Source organism: Triticum urartu, chromosome 3A (assembly GCF_056163025.1).
Source record: "Triticum urartu cultivar PI428250 chromosome 3A, HENAU_Tu73, whole genome shotgun sequence".
In the NCBI taxonomy this organism is placed as follows: Eukaryota; Viridiplantae; Streptophyta; class Magnoliopsida; order Poales; family Poaceae; genus Triticum; species Triticum urartu.
Genome location: NC_141875.1, coordinates 667308573 through 667322947, shown reverse-complemented (window position 1 = coordinate 667322947; position 14375 = coordinate 667308573). Strand labels below are relative to the sequence as shown.

The following is a 14375-nucleotide window of genomic DNA, read 5'->3' as shown; positions in this document are numbered from 1 at the left end:
TACACGTGAAGCGCCTTTGCTTCTTTGTGACGATGACGGCGGGCGTTCGTCCCCGTGGACGTGAACGAGCGGTGGATGGCGGCGCGGAGGTCCTTGTCGTCGTAGCTGACAGGGGAAAGTGGCCGTGGCACGGATCTGCTCGATCCTCCCTTGTATTCGTGGATGTTAGCCAACTCCTCCGCCCGCTTCTTTGCGAGCCGATACGCGCGGCCCACAGTCTCCAACTGCGGTTCCGCCGGCAACAGCACCCAGTGGCGCCCTAGAGGGGCAGGTGCGGGCAGTGCTAGGTGCCGCCAGGCAGGGGCCGAAAGGGAGCGCGACGGACGAGCGCGGGGCGACGCAAAGCTACTGCTCCCCACGCGGCCACCCACGCGGCCAGTTACCGACGCCCCGAAAGAGGAGCTTCCGCTCCGATCTAGCAGCGACCAGCGGAGGGCAATGTCGGGCGCTAGCTCCTCCTCGTCGGGCGCCGACGAGCCATCAGAATCCCCGACGGCCTTGAGCCACTACGGTTGGTCGGATTCACTGTCAGACATGCTGGGCGGGGTAAGACGAAGTGGATTTGGGGGAGAAGTGGAGAGGTTAAGTAAGTACGGACTGGGTTTAACTAGGTGATGTGGCGCTGCCAATATATAATGTTACTCACGGGACTCTGTATTTTCGGTTCAAAGAGAATGACCAGAGGCAAGCTAGCACCTTGAAATGCAAGGCTAAATTAGCTACACATGCAAGTGGGCCTAGCCAAATATTAACCAGAAGCTACCAACTTAGAGAATTACGTGAAGGGTTGTTTGGTTTTGTTAGGAACAAGTCTTGTTGCTTCCCGTGGACATCCATCTACCTTTTATTCAAACGGCAAGTGACCAAGATCAGATTTGGGTTTATCTTTTTACCACGAAAGGAAATAAAAGGCAGGTCCAGAGATTTTCTACCATGAAGATTTTTGTGCTTGAAGGAAACTGGATGGGCCCCACCAAGAGAGACCAACGTGAATAGAGTCCAGATTTTATATAGCAACTTCTATGGCGGGTCTCTATTTGTCGTTCGTTTGTTTAATTCAAGTCAGTTTTTTTCAGTCGTGTTAGGTACGTGTGCAAGTCATGTAAGGCTATAAATAGCCAGGTATAGCCGATGTAAAAATGAGGTTATTTTCTCCAGTTTAGACAACATGTGTATCGACTATTAAACGGCCCTCTTTGGGTGTCGTTGTTATCTATTTTATATGAATTTTCTACGTGAAAGTTGCACTTGGTTTGAGGTCCGTCATCATCGACGGGTTGCGCGCTGGTTACGTCTACTATGGCGGGAGGTTCCTCGTGTGCCGGGGGATTGTCTGTTGGTCGTCGTCACCCCTACTTCAGGTTACGCGTACTGCTCGTGTAATTGGGGGTATTTTTTATCGGTGGATCTGGAGGAGTTCGTTGCATCGTAAAAGATCGGGACAAATTATCGGCACGCCTGAGGTCGTGCTCACATCACTAGGGTTTGCTCGTCGGTTGTCATATATTTGTCGGGGCTGGAGTGGGGTCATTGTGAGCCAGGCCAGCGTGTCGAGTGTGCCCGAGCGCCCCATACCCGCTTCATATTTGAGCTGGATATGAGGGGTGTCGGTCAGACCAGACTTTAAGGTCCGTTTGAGGGTCCGTCTGAGTTAATTTTTTATGTTCGGTCAGCGATTGAGTTGGTCGCCCCGGACGTTTGAAGAGAGTGTGGGGCGCCCGATTGTAGATGGTCTGAGCAGACACGTAGCTTGCTAGCTAGGAAGATAACCGGGCACGCTGCTGTGCTGACTATGTACTGCATGCAGAAGAAAACATGATTTGCAAACTGGGGATGCACGCTAGCTAGCTAGCTAGCTAGGATCCCAACAAAAATATGGCATCACGCAACATGATTATTACTTCTTCCGTTTCAAAATAAATGAAACAATTTTGTACTAACTTTAATACAAAATTATGTCATTTATTTCGGAACGGAGGGAGTAAAACACATAGACATAGATAAGAACAAGATGTAGTTCAGCATTGATTACCCCTAGCGGATGAAGCTACGATCAGATAAACTCGGCAATCATCCCATGGATTGCCACCGGCCGTCCAGGAATGAATTGAACACACGTATAGAGTAGCACGGCAGCAGATTACTCTGACGAAACTGAACTGAAAACCATAAGTCTGCATAGTAATTGGTAAACTAAGTGACTGAAAGGAGGAGCATCAGCATGGCTTAATTCCATATCAGCAGGCGAAGTAGTGGCTGGCTAATCTGTTGACGGATCAGGTGAAGTAGTGGGCTGGCTAATCTGCAGTGAGATGAACATGATGCATAATCGGAAATGTCAGATTGATATGCTAGGGAGGAGGAAGGAACACAAGACAGAGGATTGGACTTTGAACCTCAACTCCGAGGTAGGCGGCACCGTCGGTAACCTCGGCGAGGCGGGCGAGCTCGTTGGGGTCAAGGAAGCGGGAGAGGACGGCGACGACGAGGTCGATGTGCTTGATGGCGAGGGTCGCCATCCTGATTGCGCGGCACAGGTAGTCCAGCGCCTTGTCGACGTCTGCGTGACGGGGCTTGCTGCCGGTTTTGGCGGTGGCGGAGGCGGTTGAAAGGCCGACCTTAGCGAAGCCCTCGGTGGCGGCGGCGACCGGATCGTCGTCCCTGTCGGGGCTGCTGTCAGGCTTGCCTCGGACGGGGGCTCGGCCGCCGACGAGGCACTCGACGCAGCGGGGGAGGTGGTGCTCCCCGAGCATCATGACCGCCGAGATGGCGGATTCGACGCGGGCGATGGGGCCTGGGTGGTGGGGCGGGCCGGGAGGCGCTGCGCGAGCAGAGCGTCGTAGAGCTGCTCGCCGGGCATCAGCGCGAAAGCGATGTTGATGGTGGAGACGGCGCGGTTCTCGACGGCGATCTTGAGGCAGACCGAGAGCATCTTGGCGCCGGCATCCAGGCCAAAGTAGTAGACCTTGAAGACGTCCGACGCGATCTCCCCGAGCTTGGCGTCGGCGTCGGCCTGGTGGCGCCGCAGGCGGCGGTGGAGCTCCAGGAGGCGGTCGTGCTGCGTCCGCACGTTCTTGGCGGCCATCATGGCCTGCATGAGGACCAACTCCAGGTTCTCCTTGCTCAGCTCTCTCGCCATGGCCGCCGCTCCTCTCTCTCGCTGTAAGGAAGGAAGGAGAGCAGAGAAAGGTTGGATTTTTCAGAGGAGGCGAGCGAGACAGGTGAAAAGAAAATGGAGGGGGACACGTGTCGTGTGGCTATTGAAGAGAAATCCTGCTGCTGGCTGGCTCTGCAGGATGGGCCCACCAGAGCGGCCTCCCACTTTGACTCATTTTGACCGAGGTCATGCTCATCCAAAGGGGGTAGCCTGCTCCCTCCGCTACCACTACAAAGACAATCACCATCACTCTTGAAGTAAATTTTCCAAATTTGAAAATGCTGGTAGATAAATACTCCTATCATAAAATTGGTTACACGCAATGTAGATTACTTGTGAACTATGGGTTTTGTGCCTTTTTGACGATTCTTCTGACACATGCACATTGAGTGATGGTGGTTCACAAAACTCGGTTTGCTAGATGGATTTCATTGAGTGGTGGTAGTTCAAAAACGTCAGTTTGCTTGATCGATTTTCATTGAGTGATGGTGGTTCAGTTATCCGACATTAGGATATCTTATTAGTAGCTCAGACCCATTACAAGTGAACAAGATAGTCTCTCGCAATACCAAATGAAAATATGGCATGCCAACATATGAACCTGCTTATGTAGAATGCTTTACGAATTTCAGACATAATCCTTTCTTAGCATGCCTGCTTAAGTAAAAGGAGCTAGTATCCGTGTAAAGATATGCGATTTGATTCATCTAAAAACACATTAGGGAACGTAAACAAAAGACATATATTTGCAAACATTGGATCTTAAACTAAATATTAAAAAAAACTACTCACGCAGGAATCACTAGTGACCTTGTCTTTTTATCTACAAGAACTTCCATAGATTTGTATCGAGCAAGTAGGGACAAGATTACACATACAAAAATAACTAAAATAGGCAGAAAATTACCAAACATGCTGGAGAAGGGGCAACTAGCACAGTATCCCTCATGCATTGTCCCATATAACCAACTAGCATTTACTTCCCCGGTCTCACAATATAAGACGTTTTTGCAAGCTAACATAACTTGTAAAAATGTCATATATTGTGGGACGGAGGAAGTAGGATCCAGTCGATAAGTTTCTTGGTGACTATCGATCATCTCTTCATCATTTCAGAAGAAAAAAAATCGACCAGAAGAGAATCACTGTTATGCCTTTCGGGCGAATATTCACAAACCGGGCATCATGGACATATCATGATGCAAGATTGCTAGCAATCCTAGAATTGGAGCAAATGACATGACAGAACATGATCAAACATAGCGTGCCCAAAATCGCAAATTTGACATCCATTGTACGCAACAATTCGATTCAATCCGGTTGTCCCACTAGCTAGGCCACTAATAAGATGCAGCTAGATCGACATTACACTAGATAGCAGGAACCGTTTAGAGATTAAGTAAACGCAGATACTAGCAGCAGCTAGCAAATTACTAATCTGACGGAAATGAATTTAAATCATAAGTCTGCATAACAAACTAGTTAAACTCGCCGTTGACGATTAATAATGCATGGGATAATTAACCGGCATGTAGGATGTGCATGCGGTTCATGAGGTGCTTGCTGACCACAAATCGAGCATCACAGCTAGAACAAAATACAAACTGGGGAATGCATGATTAAAAACATAGTGGCATGTCCAAAATCCCAAATTTGACGTTCGATTCGATTGTCTCACAGTCACAGATAATATGCAGAGCCATACTACACTACTACATTACCCCTGACTGATGAAGCTAAATACAGATAGTAGCATAGCAGCAGATTAATCTGACGGACCAAACTGAACTGAAACCATAAGTCTTCTGAATAATAAAGTACAGTAGCTAGAGATCATCATAGGTAACAGAAAAGACTGATTGGTAGGAGGAGCATGGCTTGGATCAACAATTCAAGGGTTCCCAATCCCACCACCTTGAATCGCTTGTCAACAGCCTGGATCGATCGGGTGAAGTAACGAGCTGCCTAATCTGTTGATGGATATGGCCCGTCCTGCAGCAAGATGAATTGGACACTCAGATTGATCATTGATGGATGAATTGGACAGCAGAGGAAGGTTTGTTGGGCTTTGGACAGACCTCTGAGATGTACGTGACCTTGTCGGTGAACTCGGCGAGGCTGGCGAGCTCCTTGGGGTCGAGGAAGCGGGAGAGCACGGCGACGGCGAGGTCCACGTGCTTCACGGCGAGGCTCAGGATGGTGCACCCGCGGTCCAGGAAGTCGAGCGCCTTGTCCAGGTCGATGGCCGTCTTGGGCTTGCCGTCCGGCGAGGCGGTGTCGCGCTTGCCGCCGGGGTGCGAGGGGCGGGAGCCGACGAGGTGCTCGATGCAGCGCGGGATGTGGTACTCCTCGGGCAGCTTGACGGCGAAGAGCGCGGCCTCGACGCGGGCCAAGGCCTCGGGCTGGGTGGTGGGGCGGGCCGGGAGGCGCTGCGCGAGCAGCGCGTCGTGGAGCTGCTCGTCGGGCATGACGGCGAAGGAGGGGTTCATGGCGAAGCGGCCCCCGGTCTTGACGGCCAGCTCGAGGCAGGTGCTCAGCATGCGGGCGCCGGCCTCCATGCCGATGTAGTAGACCTTGAAGAGGTCCGTGGCGAGCTCCCGGAGCTTGGCGTCGTCGGCGTTCGCGGGGGCGGCGGCGGGGGTGGCGGCCCGCAGGCGCTGCAGGCGGCGCTGGAGCTGCAGCAGGCGGTCGCGCTGCGGGCGCAGGTTCTTGGCGGCCATCATGACCTGCATGAGGACGCTCCCTACCTCCTCCTTGCTCACCTCTCCCGCCATGGCCGCCGCCTCCTGATCTCTCTCTCGGATCGCAGTTGTGGGATGGGAGGAAGGACAGGAGAAAAGTTTGGAGCTTTGATTTTTGAACAATGGAGGAGGGAATCGGGATGGGGCAACGGACGCGAATCCTTCTGGCTTTGCAGGCGATGAGGCTCTGCCAGGTGGGCCCACTCGAACGGCCTCTTTGACTCCTTTTGGCTGCCGTCACCAAGGGTCGCCTGCTACCTCAGCTACCGCTACAGGACAATTACCATCACTGTAGGTGATTTTTGAAATTTCAAAACCCTGAGAAAAAAATTCTTACTGGCAACACAGTGGATTTTTTTTGTAAATTTGTATCATAGGAACACGGGGATTTGCATCGACTAGCATCTACTAGGTGCAAAGGGAAGACCGTCGAGTTGGGCAGCACAGCGAGAATCGAGCGACCATGGCCAACATTGCCGTCCTAGATGTCCGAGTAGCAGGCGGCTCGTTGGCGCTCTTGGAGGAGGTTGCGTTGCCACCGTAAGTTCCTGCGGGCCAGCATGGCCTGCATGCATGTGCACGCTCCCTACCTTCTCCTTGCTCACCTCTCCTGCCATGCTTGCCGCTCCGCTTGTTGACTTCAAGAATTGAGGGGAGAGGAGAGGTTGGAGCTTTGAAGAAAGGTGAGCTGGGGAGTGAAGGACATTTACAAATCGAAAGTGTTGTTTTGATCCCAAGCTCATATACATTTTCAAACCGAAACTGTTGTTTTGATCCCGAGCTCATATACATTTTCAAACCGAAAGTGTTGTTTTGATCCCGAACTCATATACGTTTCCAAACCGAAAGTGTTGTTTTGATCCTGAACTCATATACGTTTCCAAACCGAAAGTGTTGTTTTGATCCCGAACTCATATACATTTCCAAACCGAAAGTGTTGTTTTGATCCCGAACTCATATACATTTCCAAACTGGAAGTGTTGTTTTGATCCCGAGCTCATATACATTTCCAAACAGAAATGTTTTTTTGATCCGTCCATGCTTCCCCGCCGCCGCCGGAGGAGGCCGGCGAGCGAAGCTCACCCGACGGACGGCGAGCTCTCCTTCTCTCTCCGCGAGGGGATCTCTAGCCAAGACACGACGACGACCCTGGGAGCCCGGTGTGGAGGCGGAGTTTGTATGATTGGGCGGCGGCTGAGCCACCACGACAGGGGGGGGGAGCGTGAGGCCGTCCATGACGACTAGCAGCAATGGATCTAGAGTTACCCACCCCACATCCATTCTCCTCCATCATCACGCGACGCCTGGGGCGACGACCCTAAGCTTGGTGGTGGTTATCTCCTTCGTCGGAGGTGGTCGGCCTAAACAATGGGTGATCGGATCTCGAGATCCGTCATTTAGTCCCGGCTGCGAGCCGGGGAGACATATTTGTCGGTGAAAACCGAGCCGGCGGCGGGCGATGGCGGTGTTCTGCGCCGTTATCTTGATGAAGGCATCATCGTGTAACTAGTGTCGACCCACTCGTACTGCTCTGAGGCAAACCCTAGGATCTGGCCTTCTAGATCGGATGATAGCGGCACTGTGGTGTCGTTTCTCTCTTGGGAGCATCCTTTGTGGAGTTGCGCTGGATGACAGAGGCACGAGGTGGAGCGGCTTCGTCTTGGACGGAGCTTCGGTAGAGATGTCAAGTCATGTCTCGCCAACAGGTGCTATGCTGTGTCATGCCTGGCCGGCAGGTGTTACGCACGACATATCCTCCAGAGACTTCAGGCTGCATCGGCTGGTGGTACTTGGTGGCATGGTGCTGCAGTGTGCCGGCGGCGACCGCGACGTGCTCAGCAGTTTGCGCGCAGGGAAGTGGTGTCGTTGGGTGCCGTGGTGTCATTGACGGGTGGCGGACTTGCACGGATGATGTGTGATTAAAAACATTTCCAAACCAAAAGTGTTGTTTTGATCCGGTGAATACTCAAGAAATGATCCGGTGGAGAAACTTTGAAAACTATGAAAACATTAGTTAATATTTGGCACAAAAATAATCAAAATTGAGGTCCGTGCGGAACTCACTGCACAAAGGGTGCTCACCACCGGGATCTCTATTGTGTGGCGCGCCAATGCGCCCGATCCTTGGAAGCCGACGTTGTCCCGAGATCCGACCGCTTCCATCTCACGGAGCCGGTCCTTCACGGGATCCCCGTCCCTCTGAACGGGCTTGAGCAGGTCCAGTTGGCTTTACGGGCCAGGCTCGTCGCTTCCGGCAGCCCCACTCGTGCCGAGTCGGTGGTTGCGCCGATCACCCCAACGGAGCCAGTTGTCCGGGAATGCGGGGCATCACTCTAGGACTATGCATTGGCCATGCTCTTAGGACTAAAGTGCGGTAAAAAGAAAAGCCTATGATATCGAATCAGCATTCCACGAGCGCCAGGACTGAAGTGAGTTTCTCACATAAGTACAAAGGACAAACTGTAATTAACTCTGAATCTCTGATAATCTGAACCACCTTTATTTTTTTAACTACCAACTGACTGAAGTGTGGCACATGTAGGAAGCATACTGTTATTGATGCATCCTCCCAAACAACCTGACCAGCAAATGTATCATGCAGTTCATCATGAGTTTCTCGGTGACTATGGGTCGATCATTACAATTCACAGCCATACCAGATAACCGGTAACGCGATGCAGAGCAAGATTACTGTCCTATGATCGAAGCAAATTCCATCCCATAAAACAATTGAGCACATTGTATGTATAGTAGCATGCCCAAATTCCTAATTTTGACAGATAAGAGGCAGATATGACATTACACCACATCACCCCCTACCTGTAAGTGATGATGAAACTAATTAAGAAAGCTACGCTTCTTCTCAACACAGATATAGTAGCAGTTGAATAATCTGACCGAACTGGATTGATACCAAACATATCTAAAAAGGAAAGTGATGGGTTCAAATTTGGTCTTCGAGCGAAGCTTAAGCTCGAACACATCAATTTTCGAACTCAACCACCTCATATCTATACTGCAAAAAAGGACAAAACAAAGTTGAGTTTTTTGGCCATCCCTACCATGTCCTAGACCTCCTCTGATGACGTCTTACCGTGGTGAACGACGAGAGGCATCCATGGCAAAAAATGGGCACTATTAGGTCATGCAGTTGTGATGTGCTTGCGAAGGTGGGCAAGAGTGGAGGCTTGGATCGTTGATGGAGGGAGCCCTAGGAAGCTAGCAGACAACATCGAGAAGGGACTATCTATCATGGAGACCATGGATCACAGATAGTAGAAAGGAACAAGCACTTTTCTGGAGAAAAGAAGAAGGCTTAGAAAAGAATTTTGCTGGAAATGTGGGTTGATGGGAATATACGAAGAAAGACGGGTGGATCCAGCGTGCATCAAGTTGTGAGAAATACATTTTTACTATTTTTGCGTGAACGGGCACATGTAAATTTGTCTAGGTGACGATGGTTTATATAATTTATATAAATAGGTTAACAAGGTAATAAAATAAAATTAACATGTGGGTCAACTGTGGTTATTTAGGTTATGCATTAAGATATTCCCTAGTACAAAATTTAAAGCATGGCCTAAACTGGTGAAAAACCATCCACCATGTTCGACAAAAAAAAAGCTCGCAAATTAGAGTTTCTAAATGTTTCACCTGAAACAAACTCTCAAACTAGCTAGCAGAAACTTCAATATGTTCGCCAAAATCTCTAGGAGAGTCACGACCCGTTCCAAGCATCGATCACCTGGAGAGAACTGAACCAGAAGAAGAGGATTGCCAGTTCAGGCATCCATCACAAGGAGCGGTTGATGAGACCACGCACGACGACCAAGCCCAGGACGAGCAGGTGATCCATTTCCGGCGCCACCGTCAGCATCAGCACGTCCTCCCCCAGCACCACCCCCGCCGACGTCTGCTTCCGCGCCACCTCCGCCACGACCGAGCCATCCACGCCGCGGACTCTGTACTCGGGCTTGCGCGCGCCGGAGCACCCGTCCATCCTGTAGCACGTCCTTGCGCCACCGTGCATCGCCACGACGGCCCCGCCCTTCTTAGCACGACGCACGCTGAACCACGGCGTCGCCTCCTCCTCCTCGCTGCCGTCGTGGGTGCAACGGCAGACCTCCCACCTCCTGAACGTCCAGAAGCCCTTGCGTCTGATCCTAATGAGTGCGTTCCCTTGACGGTCCATGAAGAGGGCCTCGCGGCCGCCCCTGCAGCCGTAGTTGTCGACGCGGAAGGCGACGGCGCCGTCGGGGCCGTACACCGCGCAGCCGTTGCCGTTGAACACCAGCGACTTCATCCACACCGTGTACGCCTGCCTGCCCTGTTGAACTCCGGAGGAAGAAGTGGAGCAGGGAGAGGAATGAAGGGGCTGGATCTTGGCCATGGTCGAGAATGATTGCTCTGCTCCGCTGCTGTTGCGACGAAGTAGATGGGATGATTGGGATGGTAAGCGTCAATGGCTGGTTCCACCTATGTATACTCGCACCTCGTTCGTTATCACGTGGTCCGTCTGAATTAGTCTATCGGCGCTGTACACATCACGCGTTAGTATAGAATAGTTCTGCACCCGAGTTGTTTGCACTGGGTACCTGCCAGCCAGCATTCAGTTAGCGCCACGTTTGCATGGTGCCTGTACGTGGAGCATTTTGCATGACATGTCGTTTGTTTGGACTTGGTTTTTAGTATGACATGGCAATCTGGGGCATAGTGGTTAATGAAATTTGCAAGTGCATCAGAGGGGGAAAAAATGGAAGCAAATTAATCTGAAGCAGCACAATGAGAACAAACTCTAGCAGATGCGCCATGTCACCCGGATCACCGTAATAACAACTCATATGGTGTTTGCAGCCCAAAGAATGGTCTAACCGGCCTTAACATCCATAGCATAATTTTGTCGGCCGATCCAAATAGTGGGTCACAACCTTCAGATTTAGAGGCTGGAGGCACCGACATGAAGCGAGCTGCAAACCCAATCGCTTGCGCACGAGGAAAGTTTCTGCGAGTTATTGGACCAATCACAATGCCGATGATGGGAACATCTTACTGATTATTTGTTCTATTTGGTGAGCATATAATATATCTATAAAGCGGGTACGTGTACGCACAGCGACCCAACGATATAAGTACTCTTTGTTGCATTGCACCTAATTAAGTTGCTAGCTAAAAAAGGCTATCTAGGTTTAGCTAAAGGGCGATCTAATGCCCGTACTTGTTTACAGTGTCGTTTTCTTGATGTCACTCCACAAACGCCATGCCATGATTTTTTTTTTGCTAAACAGATAGTTATCCACACATGGCTGTTGACAGAGTACCAAAAAATGAAGCTCCATTCATATGTTTCCATCATCTACCTAGATTAGTGCACGGATGAGCGTGTTTCCTGCAATGTAGTGGCAGTTTGTGGTGATGACCTAATATAAACGGATACAGATGCACTACATGGTTAATGCTGAAGTGAGAACTCGGATACATCTATTTCAGCGACAACTAATATGAGAGAAAGTGAGTATATTGTAATGGGCCAAGTGATTAGCTTATCTCCCATATCAGAAGAGCTAGGAACACAAGATGGCATGCGTACCACGAACTCGGGAGCCTTCTGCGGATTATTTTTAGCATAAACAATTTTTTTTTGGGACGGGAGACTTCTGAAATCATTTAGTGGTGACAATTAATCATTTTGGTAGAGATCACAAGATGCATGCATACGTAACTACTACTGTACCGGAGTACTTTATACGAGACAAATGGAATCTTCAGAAGTGAAGCTTGCTGACCATATCAGTTGCACTTTTTCTGCAAGATGTGAGAATAATAGAAATGAAAGTGACACCTCAACGAATGGATCAGACTAATACAAGTCTACAACGGTAGTGACAACCATAGAGCACATGTTTATCATCAAAGACTCCGTGCTTGACATACGGTTGAATGGTTAGGGAGGGTGGTTGTACCCTCAACGCACGAGGTATCAAACTATCTGTCTCATAAAGGAAACTATGCATTCTGTGTTAGGTGATATTTTCATTAACCAGCAAATAAATTGTATTCTAACCGTTTCCGGTGAAGCCATGATCAACCTTGGAACTTCATCCCTATTGAAAGTTTGAAACAATTTAGCAAATTTAAAATAGAGATATTCTTTAGATAGCAGCCACTGGTGGAAATTCCAAGGAAAGTATGCTTAATCATACAGGGTCGTGTTGGCTCATGAGTTAATTGGTGAGATAAGAATATATTTGACTGGGTTGAATGGAAACTGACATATAAGTAGGTAAAAATATTAGAAATAATACAAATGTGACTTGTGCCCCTTTCCCAACGCAAAATGTGGATTCTCCCCACGTGTGTGCGACTTTTTCTCTTGATAAAAGTCCAGAAGTTGTATATCAATCAGCACAAACCCTTACAGAAATTAAAAAAAATACGAATCACGATAGCAGATTTAAAAAACAGAGGTCCTTCTAGCACCCACCAGTGGAAATTCCAAGGAAAGTATGGTTTACCACACACACTTTTTCTTGAGCCAATTGGTCAAATAAGAATGTATTTGACCGGGTTGAAGCTGTCATATAAGTAGGTAACAAACATTAAATGGATATATGATGTTTGTGCCTCCTTTTATGTAAGTTGTTCTGGGAGGTGATTTAGGAATTGAACGATCCTATTCTCCAGTTCAAATTAAAGCATGACCAAGATCATTGATCTTGCTAATGATAAAGTTCAGGAAAATGTACTCGCTAAGAGAACATTTGTAGTTGTTTTATATGAAAGGTGCCTGAAGCTTCCTACTTTAAATGAATAACGCTCGAGAAGTGGATAGACCAACATAACATAGTCTTATAGAACAAACAAAAATTACAAAGATATGTAAGTACCAAATACTAAAACAAGGCCTCGACATCCAGCACACAAACATAGGAATGGGTTCTAGATAAACGTTGCTAGTGATGATCATGGGATCTGACTTTCTCTGTTGATTCAGTGCACATTCCTATGGCCTTCATCTTCCATAGGGACTCCCACAATTAAAGAAAATAGAGATTTTAATATAGTCAGTTGGATGATTTGGGATGCCCCCTCAATAGCAAATTTGTTGCGACAATTACACAACTTCAAGGCTAGCATCACAAATGCCCTTCAAGCTACGCGTCCGAGATGACCTCTAAGATTCTTGAGGATATCAATCACCTCATTAGAAGAGGTTGGGTCCCAAGTGCAACCAAAGCATTCGCAAATACATCTCCAAATGATCCGGTCAGTGCATATGAAGATAATGTGATTGGTGTTCTCAGGTTCAAGCGTAACACACATATGCCACCACCTAGGCCATGATGTTTCAGTGGGTTGATGGCCAAGGCCGGGACAGTCCCGTACCATTTTCCACAAGAAGACACACACTTTCAGTGGCAACATTGTAGACCAAAGGCACTTAGCAAGGCAAACACTTATACATAGATTTAACATAGTAGTGTTCGACGCGATTTTGTACCAAAGCAGAAAAGTCAAATACCTTTTGTAGTAAAAAAGAATCATCCCATGATTTGCTTTTCTCGCTTTTATATGACTAACCCATATGATTGAAATATTGTTGTAGAATGTTTCTCTTGAGTGCAGGATAAAGAGAAGAATATGTGTATACAAGGAGCATGCATGCATATCCTTGTACGTGGTGCATGGTGCATGGCACAAACAAAAGGAATGCCTACGTACTACAAGCATGCAGTGAAGACCAGGTATAGCAGCAATGTGCACCTCTTTGCCTGTACGCATCGGCCGCCACGACCGACACGCACAACTGCGTACAAAATACCCGACCGGCAAGCACGCGTACACACCCGAATACCCGTATCCAGTTGATGAACCTCCGACACGGCAAAAAGTCACTCGTTTGGCAAATAGATTGACCCACCTGCAGTCAGTTGAAAGCTAACTAGATATGTATAAGTTGTTTTCTTTTACAGATGAAGATAAGCACGAGAGAAAGATAAGATAACTCAGACGTCGCCTTGGCCAAGAAGATCGGAGCGGCCGAACAGCCGAGGCTACGCGCAGCGCCTATCTCCTCCTGCTTATAAATGCACACATACAGCCAAAGGAAGACGAGGCCGAGGGACAGAAGACGAGTTATTTATCCAAAACCACCACATTATGAGCTAGGGTAACAGATCGGTATCACATTTCAGGCAGGTCACACAAAACCACCAACAATGGGTCTAATTTGTAATGCGGAGCACTGACGCTGCGTTTTAGCCCCGAAAACAGCGAATCCGACAGGTTGGTCCCGCATGTCGGGCTGACGTGGCGCGTGTTGACGGACGCCGTTAGACGGCGAGAGACGGTCGTTTCGGCGCGCCCGTCTACGAGGTCAAGCCGTTCCCTTCCCCCGCTCGATTCAATCCAGTCGATTCAGTCCTTCCCCGCTCCGCTCCGATGGCGACCAGCTCCGGCGGCGACGGCGCACACGGAGT

The 14375-nt window shown here is 49.0% G+C and overlaps 2 protein-coding genes and 1 pseudogene across 3 annotated transcripts; all 3 read right to left on the bottom strand.

The window, feature by feature from the left end:
- Positions 1-1970: 1970 nt before the first annotated feature.
- On the bottom strand, positions 1971-3207 carry LOC125549083 (uncharacterized; annotated as a pseudogene). The gene is made up of 2 exons (XR_015599885.1): positions 2397-3207; positions 1971-2302 (listed from the first exon to the last, which is right to left on the bottom strand). The product of XR_015599885.1 is annotated as an uncharacterized LOC125549083 (transcript).
- Positions 3208-4779: 1572 nt separating this feature from the next.
- LOC125549082 (uncharacterized) lies at positions 4780-6072 on the bottom strand. The gene is made up of 2 exons (XM_048712570.2): positions 5236-6072; positions 4780-5149 (listed from the first exon to the last, which is right to left on the bottom strand). The coding sequence occupies exons 1-2, from the start codon at positions 5929-5931 to the stop codon at positions 5123-5125; spliced, it is 723 nt and encodes a 240-aa protein (XP_048568527.2). The 5' UTR covers positions 5932-6072; the 3' UTR covers positions 4780-5122.
- Positions 6073-9441: 3369 nt separating this feature from the next.
- LOC147981278 (protein LURP-one-related 11-like) lies at positions 9442-10332 on the bottom strand. The gene has a single exon (XM_087517073.1). It carries the CDS (start codon positions 10286-10288, stop codon positions 9692-9694), a length of 597 nt encoding a protein of 198 aa, XP_087373199.1. The 5' UTR covers positions 10289-10332; the 3' UTR covers positions 9442-9691.
- Positions 10333-14375: the final 4043 nt, after the last annotated feature.

Excerpts from the sequence above, each read along its gene's own strand:
- LOC125549082 (XM_048712570.2), bottom strand. The coding sequence starts at position 5,931 with ATGGCGGGAGAGGTGAGCAAGGAGGAGGTAGGGAGCGTCCTCATGCAG. Across the intron at positions 5,150-5,235 it reads AGGTCACGTACATCTCAGAG|GACGGGCCATATCCATCAAC; the intron begins GTCTGTCCAAAG and ends ATCTTGCTGCAG.
- LOC147981278 (XM_087517073.1), bottom strand. The coding sequence starts at position 10,288 with ATGGCCAAGATCCAGCCCCTTCATTCCTCTCCCTGCTCCACTTCTTCC.